This window comes from Borostomias antarcticus, assembly GCF_949987555.1.
Source record: "Borostomias antarcticus genome assembly, chromosome: 9".
Lineage (NCBI taxonomy): Eukaryota > Metazoa > Chordata > Actinopteri > Stomiiformes > Stomiidae > Borostomias > Borostomias antarcticus.
This window is the reverse complement of record NC_140242.1, coordinates 28,399,656-28,414,893: the sequence shown is the minus strand read 5'-3', so window position 1 is coordinate 28,414,893 and position 15,238 is coordinate 28,399,656. Positions and strand designations below refer to the sequence as shown.

The window sequence follows — 15,238 nt, the reverse complement described above, 5'->3', positions numbered from 1 at the left end:
AGAGGCATCACATTACTCAGCCTCCCAGGGAAAGTTTACTCCAAGGTGCTGGAAAGGAGGGTCCGGCCGATAGTCGAACCTCAGATCGAAGAGGAACAATGCGGATTTCGTCCTGGTCGTGGAACCACCGACCAGCTCTTCACTCTTGCAAGGATCTTGGAGGACCTTGGAACACCTGTCTACATGTGTTTTGTGGACTTGGAGAAGGCTTACGACCGGGTCCCTCGAGAGGTCTTGTGGAGGGTTATGGATCCCTACTTAGGGCCATCCAATCCCTGTACACCCAGAGCGAGAGCTGTGTCTCCGGCCAGGATCGACTAATTGAACACGTTTGGTGATCGATTACATTGGATTGCTGAACTGCGTGGCAAATGGACAAGTTTCAACAACGTCCACCTGCGTTGATTGACGTTCCCCCTTATTTTGAAAAGAATCACGACATGAAAAAGGTGGATGTGAAACATCTCTTTAAAATATGCGTCATTACTGTGGCATAACAGTCAAAATCAACACTTCTTTTCATTGAAAATACACTTGCCCAGTCATGTCTGTAGGTTGAGTAACCTAGCGCTGCCAACACTGGGACAGTAATAACAGTAGGAAGCATTATGCAACCTATACACTGATGGACCAATGACAGTAGGCCTGTTGGGACACTACTCATGATTCTAATTCTACAGGACGGGTTCTACTAGCCTACGATTGTTTTATGTCACATTACACCACAAATGTAAGTGTCTTCAATAATTGTAGAAAACCTCTATGTTACAACATGGTATGACCTCATAGAACAACTAGTTTCATCCTAGTACAACCTCATAGAACAACTAGTTTTATCCTAGTACGACCTCATAGAACCACCAGTTTCATCCTAGTACGACCTCATAGAACAACTAGTTTTATCCTAGTACGACCTCATAGAACAACTAGTTTTATCCTAGTACGACCTCATAGAACAACTAGTTTGCTGTTCGTATTTCCCTGATGCAGAGGCATCGACATGTCCCTCTCAGCCAACACGGGAGCCAAACAAAGACACGTTCTTAACACAAACCACACACTCCCCATTTTACACAGTGAATTCAACAGGCACAGTTCTGGTGAGATCTGCTGGACCACAGGTCGTTGTCAGGGCTTTCCCTCCAGGTTCGGAGGGCATATGGTATCTCAGTCTCTTCCAGAAGTGTCCGTTTGGGGGTGAAGTGGGGCTGTTGGCCGGGCCAGACCTCCACCTCAGAGCGCCCTGCCTCCTCCTGAGGTAGCGCAGGGACTCGGGGAGGGAGGAGTAGTCCACCGGGGCCGTCTCCACCAGGATCACCGGGAGGCCATTTTGGATCAAGGCGTCATACAGGCCGATCCTCTGCTCGTACCCCTGCTGGTCCTGGCTCTGATGCAGAGGCAGCACCTCCTTCGTTTCGGCGTCGACCGGGCGTTCGCTCCGGGCTGACAGGACGATGATCAGTCTGCGGCTTCTCCTGACCGACTCCGCTATGGCGTCATGCACCGCTGAGGAGAATTACGGGAATTTACCTTTTTTTTTTTTTTCTTATCTTTTTATATACTTTTATTTGTTAAGTTGGGAGATATACAGAAAGTGTGTGTGTGTGGGGGGGGGGGGTGCAATAAGACAAAGCAAAGAATGTCTGAGACTGTGGTCACTTTTAAGCGAGATCTTAAAACACACCTTTTTAACATTGCTTTTACCACATAGCAGTTAGCGAGGTACTGCTCAGTTTCAGCAATTATTGGGATCCACTCAATATGGAGGAGGCGCTGTTTTCTATACCCATGAAGTAGGCTACTGTGTCCTGTCAACCATTTTTCTTGTGTGTACTGTATGAAATGTGATTGCCAACTAGGTTGTGTACTTATGTGTGGCGGCTGTGGCTCAGTGGTAGAGCAGGTCGTTCGATGACCGTAGGGTCGGCGGTTCGAATCCCGCCTCCTTCTGTCCATATATCGAAGTGTCCTTGGGCAAGACACTGAACCCCACCTTGCATGGCAACTGTCGCCATTGGTGTGTGAATGTGTGCGTGAATGAAATGGCCATTGTAAAGTTGTAAAGATAAAAGCTATATAAGTGCAGTCCATGTACTGTAACTGACTGACTCATAATGTCAGACAGCACTGTTAGTGTTTATTTCTATTTATGTGGACATAAATTATTCAAATGTGTGTGTGTGTGTGTGTGTGTGTGTGTACCTTCCCCAGGGCTGTCATCACGTCCCCTGATGTAGAGTGTGTACCCATGTTGTCCCTCCAGAACCTCGGGCAGTATCTGCAGGGCAAAGGTCATCGCCCTGGACGAACATGTCACATCGCCATGGAGACAGCTCACATAGCCATCGTACAGCTTTCCGTCTGGAGCTGCAGAATAGAATCAAATATGAAGAAATTACATCAGAAATAACATCAGAAATTACATCAGAAATTACATCAGAAATTACATCTATTATACCAGCTTTAACGAATTGGATGGACAAAATTATTTACGCACACTTCCTCTTCGTGAACACATGGGGGCGCCATTCCCTATAAAACAGCACCAGGTCCACCTTAAAGATGCAGCATGCAGCTACTGCCAGGATGACCACAAGGAAGGCCACAGGGAGGGCCACGCAAGTGTAGTAGCCACTGTGATTGGCTAGAGGAAATAACATGTATGTTAAGAGATAGACAGACTTGAGCAGTAGCCTGTCACCATCGTTCATCATAGACCAAGGTCAGAAGTCCCCTCACGAGTTTATACAATAAATGGTAAATGGACGGCACTTAAATAGCGCTTTTCCACCTTAGCGGCACTCAAAGCGCTTTACAATGGCCTCTCATTCACCCATTCACACACATTCACACACCAATGGCGGTAGCTGCCATGCAAGGTGCTAACCTGCTCATTGGGAGCAATTTGGGATTAGGTGTCTTGCTCAAGGACACTTCGACATGTGGACAGTCGGAGCTGAGATTCGAACCACTGACCCTTCGATCATTGAACGACCACCTTTTTTATTTTTTATTTAACCTTTATTCACCCAGGCAAGCAATTAAGAACAAATTCTTATATACAAAAGCAGCCTGAGGAAGGGGGAAATGGGAGGCTGAAAATAAACATGTTGTTATGTACAAATCATTTACAACAACAATAATAAAATACAGTAATATACAAAAAATAATGATAGAAATAGAATAATAGAATAACCTCTCTGCTACCTGTGGCAGTTAACTGTTCTATAATACATCTGTCCTAAATCTCTGTTCTCTAATCCACATATCTGTCCTACATGGAGCAGGAGAGATCCGCACACTGATATCTCCCGGTTCACTTTATTGGAAAAACGCAACGTGAACCGGGAGAGATCAGTGTGTAGATCTCTCCTCTCTCCTCACGTATGTACTCTCAGATCCAGCGCCTGGCCTACTAAGGTTGGATGTGCGCTCAGCTCTTTTGCCTTTAGTCTACATGGAGCAGGTACCTGGCTGCAGCCACAGCACGCCAACGTCCTGGTCCAGAAGGTTGGTCACAACACAGCGGATAGGGACCCCCAGGAAGTCGGGCAGAACCTCTGGGATCGTGAGACTGGATCGGAGGTAGACCTTCTGCTTCTCGTAGACGCTGAGAACCAGGGGGAGAGGACATGGCGGCGGTCACTGACAGGAAGCTGCATTTCAGTTCAGAAAATGACTTAGTTTCTCCGTTGTGATTCTGAGACAACAGTGGTGAGAGCAAACCCAGGAAAGCATGGAGGGGATGGTACACACACACACATGCACACACACACACATACACACAGGCGCGCACACACACACAGACACTGAAACGCACATACACAGACACTGAAACGCACACACACATACACACACACCGACACACACACACACACACACCGACACACACAATGTACTCACAAATTCACAGAGTCGCTGAGCTGCATGAAGGTGTCGCTATGTTTGTCGTTGACGGTCCAGTACACCATGCTATCAAGCTCAACATCTGAGTTCTCCTCCCCCACAAGGGCAGAGCATCTCAGCTCCACTCTGGAACCTGTCGCCCATGAGGGCAGAACACACAGAGCTGAATCACAGTCCAGAAAAAGAAACATTTCTCAAGAGCCTTGAATGTGACCGGAGATTTGAGACATTATCGGCGGTTACTCGCCTGGTTCAACCTGCAGGGTTTCCTGTCTGGGATAGATGACTCGTGGCCTCATCAGGACCGCGTCTGGACACACATAGATCACACTGGTTATTTCATTTCACACCTTTATTTATACTCGTAAAACACTGAGGTTTCCCGCATTTACAGTGTTGACGAGTTCACACAAATAACAACAGAACAAATACAATAATAATAATAATAATTAAAAACAATTACAGTTAGGCCAGACAGTCCAGCTAACAACTACCCTTCACAACTCTACAGAAAGCCTTCCTCTGCTGAAGGCTTGGTTGGTTTGAGCACTTATCGATAGTTAGCATCTAAAATAATTCTTAAACAACTCCACCATATCACCATATATTACCATATGACTATATAGCGTATTTGATCTGTTTTACCGTCTGTGATGTTCAGATGCATGCTTCGGGAGGAGCTGTACTGTTTCCCGTCCAGAGAGAAGATCACCAGGCAGGTGTAAACCCCAGCGTCCCCCTCGCTGGCCACAGACACACGGATCTCTCTGGCGTGCCCGTCCACTGGGCTGCAGTCCTGGGGGTGTGTGTGTGTGTGTGTGAGTGTGTGTGTGACAGGGTTTGTTAGTTAGACCTACAGTATTAGTCACAACAATATCATCGTTTTTGCAATAGGCATTTAGCACCATACCTTGAATAACTCCATCTTTTATGTCTGTAATACGTGATTCTGACTCTGCTATATGACTATGTTATGCTATGTTATCATATATCATATGCTATGTTATCTGGGCTGTGTTATAGCAGATTAGTGGTTGCCAGGTTTCTGACGGTTCATCCATACCTTGAGCCATTGTACGTGGGCTGTGGAGTCCAGGCTGAAGACATGCTTCTGTTTACAAGACAGATGCTCACTGGTCCCCTTGGTCACAGACCTGGACTCAGCGGGGTCAGGGCACAGCCCACTGTCCACAGTTACCGCAAACTCCATTTCCCAGGATTCTCCCTGATCACTGCCATAACAGATGCAACCCAGGTAATGTACAGTATAGAATAGAATAGAATATACTTTATTGTCCCCTCAGGGAAATTTGTCTTGGACTCGTTTGCTGCACAAATAAACTCTATACATAAAAACAGAGGACGACAACACATCACATGTCTCACATACATATACTACACACAACACATCACATGTCTCACATACATATACTACACACAACACATCACATGTCTCACATACATATACTACACACAACACATCACATGTCTCACATACATATACTACACACAACACATCACATGTCTCACATACATATACTACACACAACACATCACGTCTCACACACATACTACACACAACACAACACATGTCTCACATACATATACTACACACAACACATCACATGTCTCACATACATATACTACACACAACACATCACATGTCTCACATACATATACTACACACAACACATCACATGTCTCACATACATATACTACACACAACACATCACATGTCTCACATACATATACTACACACAACACATCACATGTCTCACATACATATACTACACACAACACATGTCTCACATACATATACTACACACAACACATCACATGTCTCACATACATATACTACACACAACACATCACATGTCTCACATACATATACTACACACAACACATCACATGTCTCACATACATATACTACACACAACACAACACATGTCTCACATACATATACTACACACAACACAACACATGTCTCACATACATATACTACACACAACACATCACATGTCTCACATACATATACTACACACAACACATGTCTCACATACATATACTACACACAACACAACACATGTCTCACATACATATACTACACACAACACATCACATGTCTCACATACATATACTACACACAACACATCACATGTCTCACATACATATACTACACACAACACATGTCTCACATACATATACTACACACAACACAACACATGTCTCACATACATATACTACACACAACACATCACATGTCTCACATACATATACTACACACAACACATCACATGTCTCACATACATATACTACACACATCACATCACATGTCTCACACATATACTACACACATCACATCACATGTCTCACATACATATACTACACACAACACAACACATGTCTCACATACATATACTACACACAACACATCACATGTCTCACATACATATACTACACACAACACATCACATGTCTCACATACATATACTACACACAACACATCACATGTCTCACACACATATACTACACACAACACATCACATGTCTCACATACATATACTACACACAACACATCACATGTCTCACATACATATACTACACACAACACATCACATGTCTCACATACATATACTACACACAACACATGTCTCACATACATATACTACACACAACACATCACATGTCTCACATACATATACTACACACAACACGTTGTCCACAACATATTGCACATACTGTACAAAACACATTACTCACAACATATTGCACATACAAAACACATTACACATTACTCACAACATATTGCACATACAAAACACATTACACATTACTCACAACACATTGCACATACACAACACACAACACAACACATTGCACAAACATAGACTATTGCACACAACCCACATTGCACTTGCCCCAGTGAAAAAAAAGAAAACACCTTGACTATTGCACAACTTCATTCCTTCATTCCTAAATGTTTAAATATTGATATAAGCCGAAGGGATCAGTCAGTGAAAAGCACGTCTTTGTAGACTGCAAGTTTGTTCCGTTAGCAATTTTCTACACCAGTTTTAGAAAAAAATAAGATTCAATCAGCAACATGAAATATTCTTCCAAGACCTTTTTTGGGAGTGTAAGGAATTGAACATAAACTTAATTTACTCTCTCAGCATACTATTGTCTGTTTAAAGGAATATGATTTGACCTGTAAGTGATTATACCTACAGTATCTAGAAACTGGTCCAGTACCACAGCGTTCCCAGTACACATCCAGTACTGAGGACACGTGTCCGTGGTCACTATAGATCCTAAAGGTCCATCCTCACCTGCTCTGACAGGTGTAGAGTCCAGCATGGTGGGACTGGGTGGGTAGGAACCACAGCGATCCCCCCCTGACCTCCACGCCCGGCGGCAGGCCCACACTCGGGCTCCCCCCTCTGGTCCAGGTCACATTGGTACGTTCCTCTGCAACACCGCACTCCAACTGGAGGAAGTGGTCTGAAACCACATGGTGGAGCTCTCTCATGAGGCCTGATTGAGACAGTTAAGAGAGGGTGCTTGGCTGAGGTGACCACGTACAGGTGTGATATGGGATATGTAGACTCTCTATGACAGCAGAGAGCTTGTAAAGCAATAGTCTGACTCAGCAGATGTGTGACTCAGCAGATGTGTCTGACTCAACAGATGTGTGACTCAGCAGATGTGTCTGACTCAGCAGATGTGTCTGACTTAACGGATGTAGGTTTTGTCATTCGCGTGGCGCAAATTCTTGTGGCCGGCCAATCAGTGGCGATGGGTGATTCTCCCAGACTACGCGAAACAACAACAACAACCTAGCAGCCACTCCGCCGAAGCCAATTGTGATTGGTTTAAAGAAATACCATGTTTTTTCCCCCTTATCCCCGTCCAGCCAGACCTTTCTCCAACGCTGGCACAGCGTAAACAAAGTGTGGAGAAAGCAGGTCTGACTCCGTGAGACTAGTAAACCAGAGACTAGAGAAAGAAGGCATGTCATCATAATTACAGCCCAGAGAACAGTGAAACAAGAAGTGAAACATGCTACATAACACTTTCAAGAGACCTCAGATGGAGAGAAATTCCAACTGCATACATCCCCATTAGTTAGAAACTCCAGCTCATAGAGATCAGGGCTGAGTTTCCCAGAGTTTCCCATACGTTCATCGTAGCGCTATGATGAATGCCGTAGCTTACGATGAACGTAGCGCTACGATGCCTCTGGGAAACTCAGCCAAGCTCTATTAACAGACAAGCACAGACTGGGTACAACTCTTCCAGAGAACAGTGACCATGTGCGTCCGTTGGTACTCTTTAGACTTTGAGTATTAGTGATGAGTGTTTGGGAGGGGCATTTAGCTTAGTGTGTGTGTACCCATATAGGTTGTATTGGTAAATCTTTAGAAAGTAGGCTAAGGGACTTTGGAAGAATACAACAATCAACCTACACTACTTCACATGCATACTGTACCTGTGTGTGTGTGTGTGTGTGTGTGTGTGTGTGTGTGTGTGTGTGTGTGTGTGTGTGTGTGTGCGCTACATACGTGCAGTCCATTACCAGTTTTACCATAAAGAGGTAGACCCAGGACTAGGTGGCGAGACTACATCTCCACACTGGCCTGTGAGCGGCTAAAGATTCCCCAGGCAGAGCTGGTTGATGCTGCTAGGGAAAGGGATGTCTGCGGCCCCCTGCTGGAGCTGCTGCCTCCGCGACCCGACCCCGGATAAGCGGATGAAGATGGGTGTATGGGTGTATGGAAATAAAAATAAAAACTAGGCTTTACAAAAAAAACTATAACTAACTAAAACTGTATTGTGTGTTTACAAAACTAACTAAAATAAACTAAAATTGTAGAGAAAATGTCCTTAGTTTTAGTCTTTTTCATTCCATACATAAACCTAGTATTTTGGGTGGATATGAAATCTATCCTCCATTATTTCTTTAGCTGTGCCCCTGCGCAGAGGTAACCTGACGTGCGCCAGATGGTTTGTTTTGCACAGTGAAACATGAGCTCGCGAGATCAGGATGGTCTCGCGAGGCTAGCGCAGAAAAAAAAGAACTAAAACTAATACTGAAACTAATAAAAACTAAACTAAAACTAAGCATTATCAAAAAATAAAAAATAAACTAAACTAGCAAATCTGCTTTAAAAACTAATTAAAACTAAACTGAAATTGAACACAAAAAGATAAAACGATATAAAAATAAAAACAAATGAAAAAAGCTCAACTTTTATAACCCTGGTGTGTACTGACTCACATCTCTTTCAAACATTTCATGAGGGAAAACAGGATGTAAAGAAGCAGTTTATCTAAAAAAAACGGTATGGAGACAGATAATTTACAACATCTCCTAATCACACTGTTGTATTGTATTGTATTATAGCCTACCCTTAGTAGACTCCCCGTTTTCTGTGAGGGCTTAGTGCGATAGCCTACCTGTCAAGCTGTGTGTACTAGTCTACTCGTCTCTCTCCTATTTACCCTGTCAAGCTGTGTGTAGGCCTACTAGTCTACTCGTCTCTCTCCTATTCACCCTGTCAAGCTGTGTGTACTAGTCTACTCGTCTCTCTCCTATTCACCCTGTCAAGCTGTGTGTACTAGTCTACTCGTCCCTCTCCTATTTACCCTGTCAAGCTGTGTGTAGCCTACTAGTCTACTCGTCTCTCTCCTATTCACCCTGTCAAGCTGTGTGTACTAGTCTACTCGTCTCTCTCCTATTCACCCTGTCAAGCTGTGTGTACTAGTCTACTCGTCCCTCTCCTATTTACCCTGTCAAGCTGTGTGTACTAGTCTACTCGTCTCTCTCCTATTCACCCTGTCAAGCTGTGTGTACTAGTCTACTCGTCCCTCTCCTATTCACCCTGTCAAGCTGTGTGTACTAGTCTACTCGTCTCTCTCCTATTTACCGTGAGTTGATGGGATCCAGACGGCAGCGGTGAGGAAGCAGACGAGTTCTCGCATCATGGTCGCACCTGCGGGATGAGAATCTCACTACACGTCCCGTCCTTCATTTAAACCAAACTGATGACGGTGTCGGGCCTATTCTACAGTACATGGTTGAGGAAGGGTTTGGAATTGTCCTGTTCTGTTATCTCGACGACTTCCCAACAATACATGGGGAAGTGAAAATACCCAGCAAACACACAACGTCAGGGAGACGTTCAGATCATGTCTTAATAACGTCCGTCGGTCCTGAACCCCGTGTGTTCGTCTGCTGGACCCCTCAATATTCAAACGTCTGGCTTGGACCCCTCTAAGACGTCTGTGGACGTGCAGAACAGGTTCAATATCTGAACATCTAAAAACTTTCATTCTGGCTCCTAATTGGATGTCTTTGGACGTCCGAAAAAGACGAAAAAGACATATAAAAGACGTATTCTAGACGTGTCTTTGCTCAGTGGGTAAGTGTCTCGTATTACATAAACAGCTACGCCTTATATCAGAATAGAGGTGAGCTGTCTTCCATTGAGTCGCATCAGCACAAAGCTCCAGAGAAGACAGAGAGTAATGGTGCGGGTGCACCTGTTCACTTAAGTTTACTCTGACGGCTATGGGTGATAAACAGGAACCGAGCATTATGAATAAAACACTGTGTTACCAAACAATAATACTTTTTTTTTTAACTTAAACATAATTACCCTAACGAAGTTGGTGCGCTCCGCGTTTGGTGGAGTGAACATCGGGCTCCTCAGGAACTGCATACCGGACGCGTTGCGCGCCCTTTTACGCACAACCTCCCACTCAGCATATAGGCTATGTAGGCCACTGCGCCTTCAGAGTGAACAACATCCAAAAATCTAACCTGTTTGTAGAAGTGACGTGTGAAACGTGTTCAGATCGTGTCACGGGATGGACTCTTTCTCTAGGTAGAGCAACATCATGAAAGTTGTCCCCTTCCATAGAGATCACCCTGTGGTCAACTCTGCGGAAAAACTCCAGATAGGCTTGTATTGCCTACACCCAAGGTCTATAATAGGGTAGATTATATCATTTGGTAACATCACTATTGATGTATTTCCTACACTGTTTGGTTGATTATTATGGCTATTCTATATTGTGTTTTATGTGAAGGCAGGCTACAATCATTTGATTTCATGGAGAGATCCCTGAAAGGCACCCATGAGACCATCCAGTGAGGCCATGTAGGGGTAAAGTGGTGACAGAGACCCTGGGCTGGTCTGTGCGCCTGCCTCCCAGGAGATAGAGAGACCCTGGGCTGGTCTGTGCGCCTGCCTCCCAGGAGATAGAGAGACCTTGAACTGGTCTGTGCGCCTGCCTCCCAGGAGAGAGAGACCCTGGGCTGGTCTGTGCGCCTGCCTCCCAGGAGATAGAGAGACCTTGAACTGGTCTGTGCGCCTGCCTCCCAGGAGATAGAGAGACCTTGAACTGGTCTGTGCGCCTGCCTCCCAGGAGAGAGAGACCCTGGGCTGGTCTGTGCGCCTGCCTCCCAGGAGATAGAGAGACCCTGGGCTGGTCTGTGCGCCTGCCTCCCAGGAGAGAGAGACCCTGGGCTGGTCTGTGCGCCTGCCTCCCAGGAGAGAGAGAGACCCTGGGCTGGTCTGTGCGCCTGCCTCCCAGGAGAGAGAGACCCTGGGCTGGTCTGTGCGCCTGCCTCCCAGGAGAGAGAGAGACCCTGGACTGGTCTGTGCGCCTGCCTCCCAGGAGAGAGAGAGATACCCTGGGCTGGTCTGTGCGCCTGCCTCCCAGGAGATAGAGAGACCCTGGACTGGTCTGTGCGCCTGCCTCCCAGGAGAGAGAGAGACCCTGGACTGGTCTATGCGCCTGCCTCCCAGGAGATAGAGAAACCCTGGGCTGGTCTGTGCGCCTGCCTCCCAGGATAGAGAGACCCTGGGCTGGTCTGTGCGCCTGCCTCCCAGGAGATGGAGAGACCCTGGGCTGGTCTGTGCGCCTGCCTCCCAGGAGAGAGAGACTCTGGGCTGGTCTGTGCGCCTGCCTCCCAGGAGACAGAGAGAATATCACCACCCTGAAGTCCGAGAGTCATCCTTTACCTCATCCTTGGCAGTTAACCTCGCGAGACTCTAAGTAAAGGATTGTTGTTTTTTTGCTCACTGGTTCTCCAAGAGACACAGCTAAAGAAGCATCATGGTCAAATCTGTGTTATTGGTTTTTGTTTTTAACTTGTGCTAGTTCTGAGTTAGCCGCCAGAGTTGTGGTAGCTACTAGCCCAGCAAGGATTATTCGGCTAATAGACGTCTATAATAGTCCTGATTCCTGACGTACTACAGACGTTTCTTCTGGTTTGGGTAGCGTCGCAGTTTGCTGTATGGCTTACAGATTTAATCACAGGATATGATAAGATAGATATTCAAATTTAAATGTAATTTAATTGCCCAGCCATTTCCTTATCAAATCTGAAAATGAAACCTTTTAGATACAACGACGAAAGCTAAAGGAATTGTCCCTATAATTTGTCAAGCTTTTTTGTTTGTTTGTTTGTTTGTGTTTGTTTTAACCCAAACATTCAGTAATACCTCATAAACCTTCCCTGCCTTCAGCCAACAGTCACATCCAGGGCTCTCTGAGAAGACGTATAGGCTACAGGGAAATTCCAAAGTTTCTGCATACCTGAAAAGAAAGTGTATAGAAATATAATTTTATTCTATTGCATATCTGGATAATATAATGTGTAATTTTAATGTATACCGTTTCATACCGTTTAAATGTCATGACTTTGTGAAGAGGAAAGAAATGCATCAAACATAAACCTATGTACAATCTTTATTACAATATTCTCGTATATTCTGGGAATGCTATAACAGTGGAGGTGGTCCACAGTGTGTGTGTGTGTGTGTGTGTGTGTGTGTGTGCATGCGTGCATTTGTGTGTTTTGCATTGAATGTGCAGACTCTCTGGATGTGAAAATTACCCCCAGGGATTAATTAAGTACCTTTCAGCCCCAGAGCGGCTGTGGCTCAGTGGTATTGCATGTCGTCCAATGATCATAGGGTCGGTGGTTCGAATCCCGCCTCCTCCAGTCCACATGGCAAAGGACAAGACCAAGACACTGAACCCCAAATTGCTCCCAATGAGCAGGTTAGCACCTTGCATGGCAGCTACCGCCATTGATGGATGAATGAGATTCCATTGTAAAGCGCATTGGATAAAAGCGCTATACAAGTACAGTCCATTTACCCTTTACTGTATCTACCTACCTACATACCACATTAACACCCTCAATTACTACTTCCTGAATTACAGCCTAGTCCAAGATAGTAACTTCATGTGTGCACTCGTCCAGTCTCATACTTGTGAGGTTGATATGGTTAGTTAGAGTCACCAGTTGCTGATTAATCCTGGAGTACGCATGGATAACGGATGTTTCTCAACATGCTTTCCTTCTCCTCCAGTGTGAGGAACCAGCACAGTCACAAGTTCACAAGTTCAACACAGTCTTCCTGTTTGAGTGTGACGCCCACTTCCCTCTGACGGGCATGTGGTACCTTAGTTCCTTCCAGAACCCCGACGACGGAGACAGAGAAGGGGTGGCGAGGCCCGTCTCCACCTCCTGCCTCTGCTCCTCCTCCTCCACCCCCGCTAGCCTCCACCCCCTCGGCCTCCATGCCCCCCTGGTCCTCCTGCTCTTCCAGAGGCACACGGCCCCTTGGCGCTTCCGGAGATGGCGCACCGACGGTGGGAAGAGGGCGAGCCGGGCGGGGCTGACCTCCTCCAGCTCCACCAGCACCACCCGCAGGCTGCCCTCCAGCAGGGTGCGGTGCATGGCCGTCTCCCGCTCGTACCGCTCCTGCCCCGCCTCCTCGCCGTCGCCGCCGAAGGTGGAGGCGGAGTAGAGGAGGAGGAGGCGTCGGCTGGCCTGCATGCTCTCCTCCACCACGTCCACAACGGCTACGGAGGAAGAGGAGTGGAGAAAGACGCAGGGAGGTTACCAGAGAGACCAGAACGTGGCCTGACGTTGTTCTGTATTATCAAGTCATGTGACATCCGGGGACCTCGCAGCCGATTGGTCGTCATCCCAGCGGACGTATCGTACCTTCCCCCGGTCGGCTGTCCCGGCCGAAGATGAAGAGCTTGTAGCCGCACCTCCCCTCCAGCACCTGCGGCAGCGTGTGGAGGGCGAACATCTCCGCCTCGCCGCTGGCCCCGCCCCCAAACAGCAGAGGGTACGCCACGTACGCGTCGTACAGCTTCCCGTCGGAGTCTGCCACAGAAAGACAACGTCACTAGCACCAAAGGACAGCGGTCATAGTCAAGGTTTCGTTTTGGTGAAAGGTCCCTTGTATGTACATCCCCTGGTGTCCGTGTAGCGGTGTTCGGGCGCCCACCAGTAGTACACCGTACTCAATCATAGCCATGTTCTTGCGTAATGATCGTGGGACTACAGTATGCGTTGTAAAGTTACTCATCGCTCTCTAGTGTGTTGCTATGGTTACACAGACACAATTGCTATTGTCGTCAAGGTAGTGTGTGTTGCACACCAGGGGACTCTGAGAGGAAACGGTATTTAATATGCAGGATGATGATGATGTTGAACTGATCCTGTTTTTTACTGATTTTTATTTTATTTTTAATTTTAATTTTGCTTTGTATTGTCCTGGGTTGTACGACTGACTCAACTGCAAGCCAAATCTACCTTTCCCAGACAGCAATCCGATCAGGGCCATATACAGGCCAGATCTGGCCCTTGTGGCTTAGTTCCGGCCCATATATGGCCCAGATCCGCTTGCTATCTGCGTTGGGTATCAAATAACGTAAACTAAACTAAAACTAAAGTGAAATGCAGGCCCTGTGCAGGCCTCATTATGACATGGAATGATGTTCACAACACTACAGACGGTAGAGTGAGACGAAGCTGGAGCCCTCCCAGATAGCAAGCGGATCTGGGCCATATATGGGCCGGAACTAAGCCACAAGGGCCAGATCTGGCCTGTATATGGCCCAGATCCGCTTGCTATCTGGGCTAGGCCTTGTGAGAGGGGAGAGAGATACTGAGCTGTTCCAGGCTGAGTCTCTCTGCTCTGAGTCTCTCTGCTCTGAGACTCTCTGCTCTGAGTCTCTCTGCTCTGAGTCTCTCTGCTCTGAGTCTCTCTGCTCTGAGTCACTGAGGAAAACGCTGCACCTGCACTGAACTTTGACCTCTGTCTTTACACTTGAGAGAGAGAGAGAGCAATAGAGAGAGAGAGAGAGGGAGAGGGAGAGAGAGGGAAAGAGAGAGAGGGAAAGAGAGAGGGAGGGGGAGAGAGAGAGAGAGAGAGAGAGAGAGAGAGAGAGAGAGGGAATGTGTGGGTGGGTGGGTGGAGCAGATGAGAAATGTATGCTTGCAGAGAGGATGTTT

General features: G+C 46.5%; 2 protein-coding genes across 3 annotated transcripts in view; both read right to left on the bottom strand.

Moving 5' to 3' along the window:
* Positions 1-497: 497 nt before the first annotated feature.
* il1rl2 (interleukin 1 receptor-like 2) lies at positions 498-7,594 on the bottom strand. The gene is made up of 9 exons (XM_084443471.1): positions 7,236-7,594; positions 4,970-5,138; positions 4,552-4,702; positions 4,154-4,216; positions 3,904-4,039; positions 3,471-3,610; positions 2,498-2,644; positions 2,203-2,367; positions 498-1,506 (listed from the first exon to the last, which is right to left on the bottom strand). Exons 1-9 carry the CDS (start codon positions 7,433-7,435, stop codon positions 1,070-1,072), a joined length of 1,608 nt encoding a protein of 535 aa, XP_084299597.1. The 5' UTR covers positions 7,436-7,594; the 3' UTR covers positions 498-1,069.
* A 5,068-nt stretch (positions 7,595-12,662) lies between these two features.
* Positions 12,663-15,238, bottom strand: part of LOC311313177 (interleukin-1 receptor type 1) — an 11,978-nt gene continuing 9,402 nt past the window's right edge. For both annotated transcript variants that reach the window (XM_084443252.1, XM_084443253.1), the window contains exons 10-11: positions 13,937-14,104; positions 12,663-13,791 (exon numbers count right to left, since the gene is read on the bottom strand). In XM_084443252.1, coding sequence (XP_084299378.1) covers positions 13,322-13,791; positions 13,937-14,104 — 638 coding nt within the window. In that variant the 3' untranslated portion in view covers positions 12,663-13,321. The remainder of the gene's footprint in view (positions 13,792-13,936; positions 14,105-15,238) is intronic.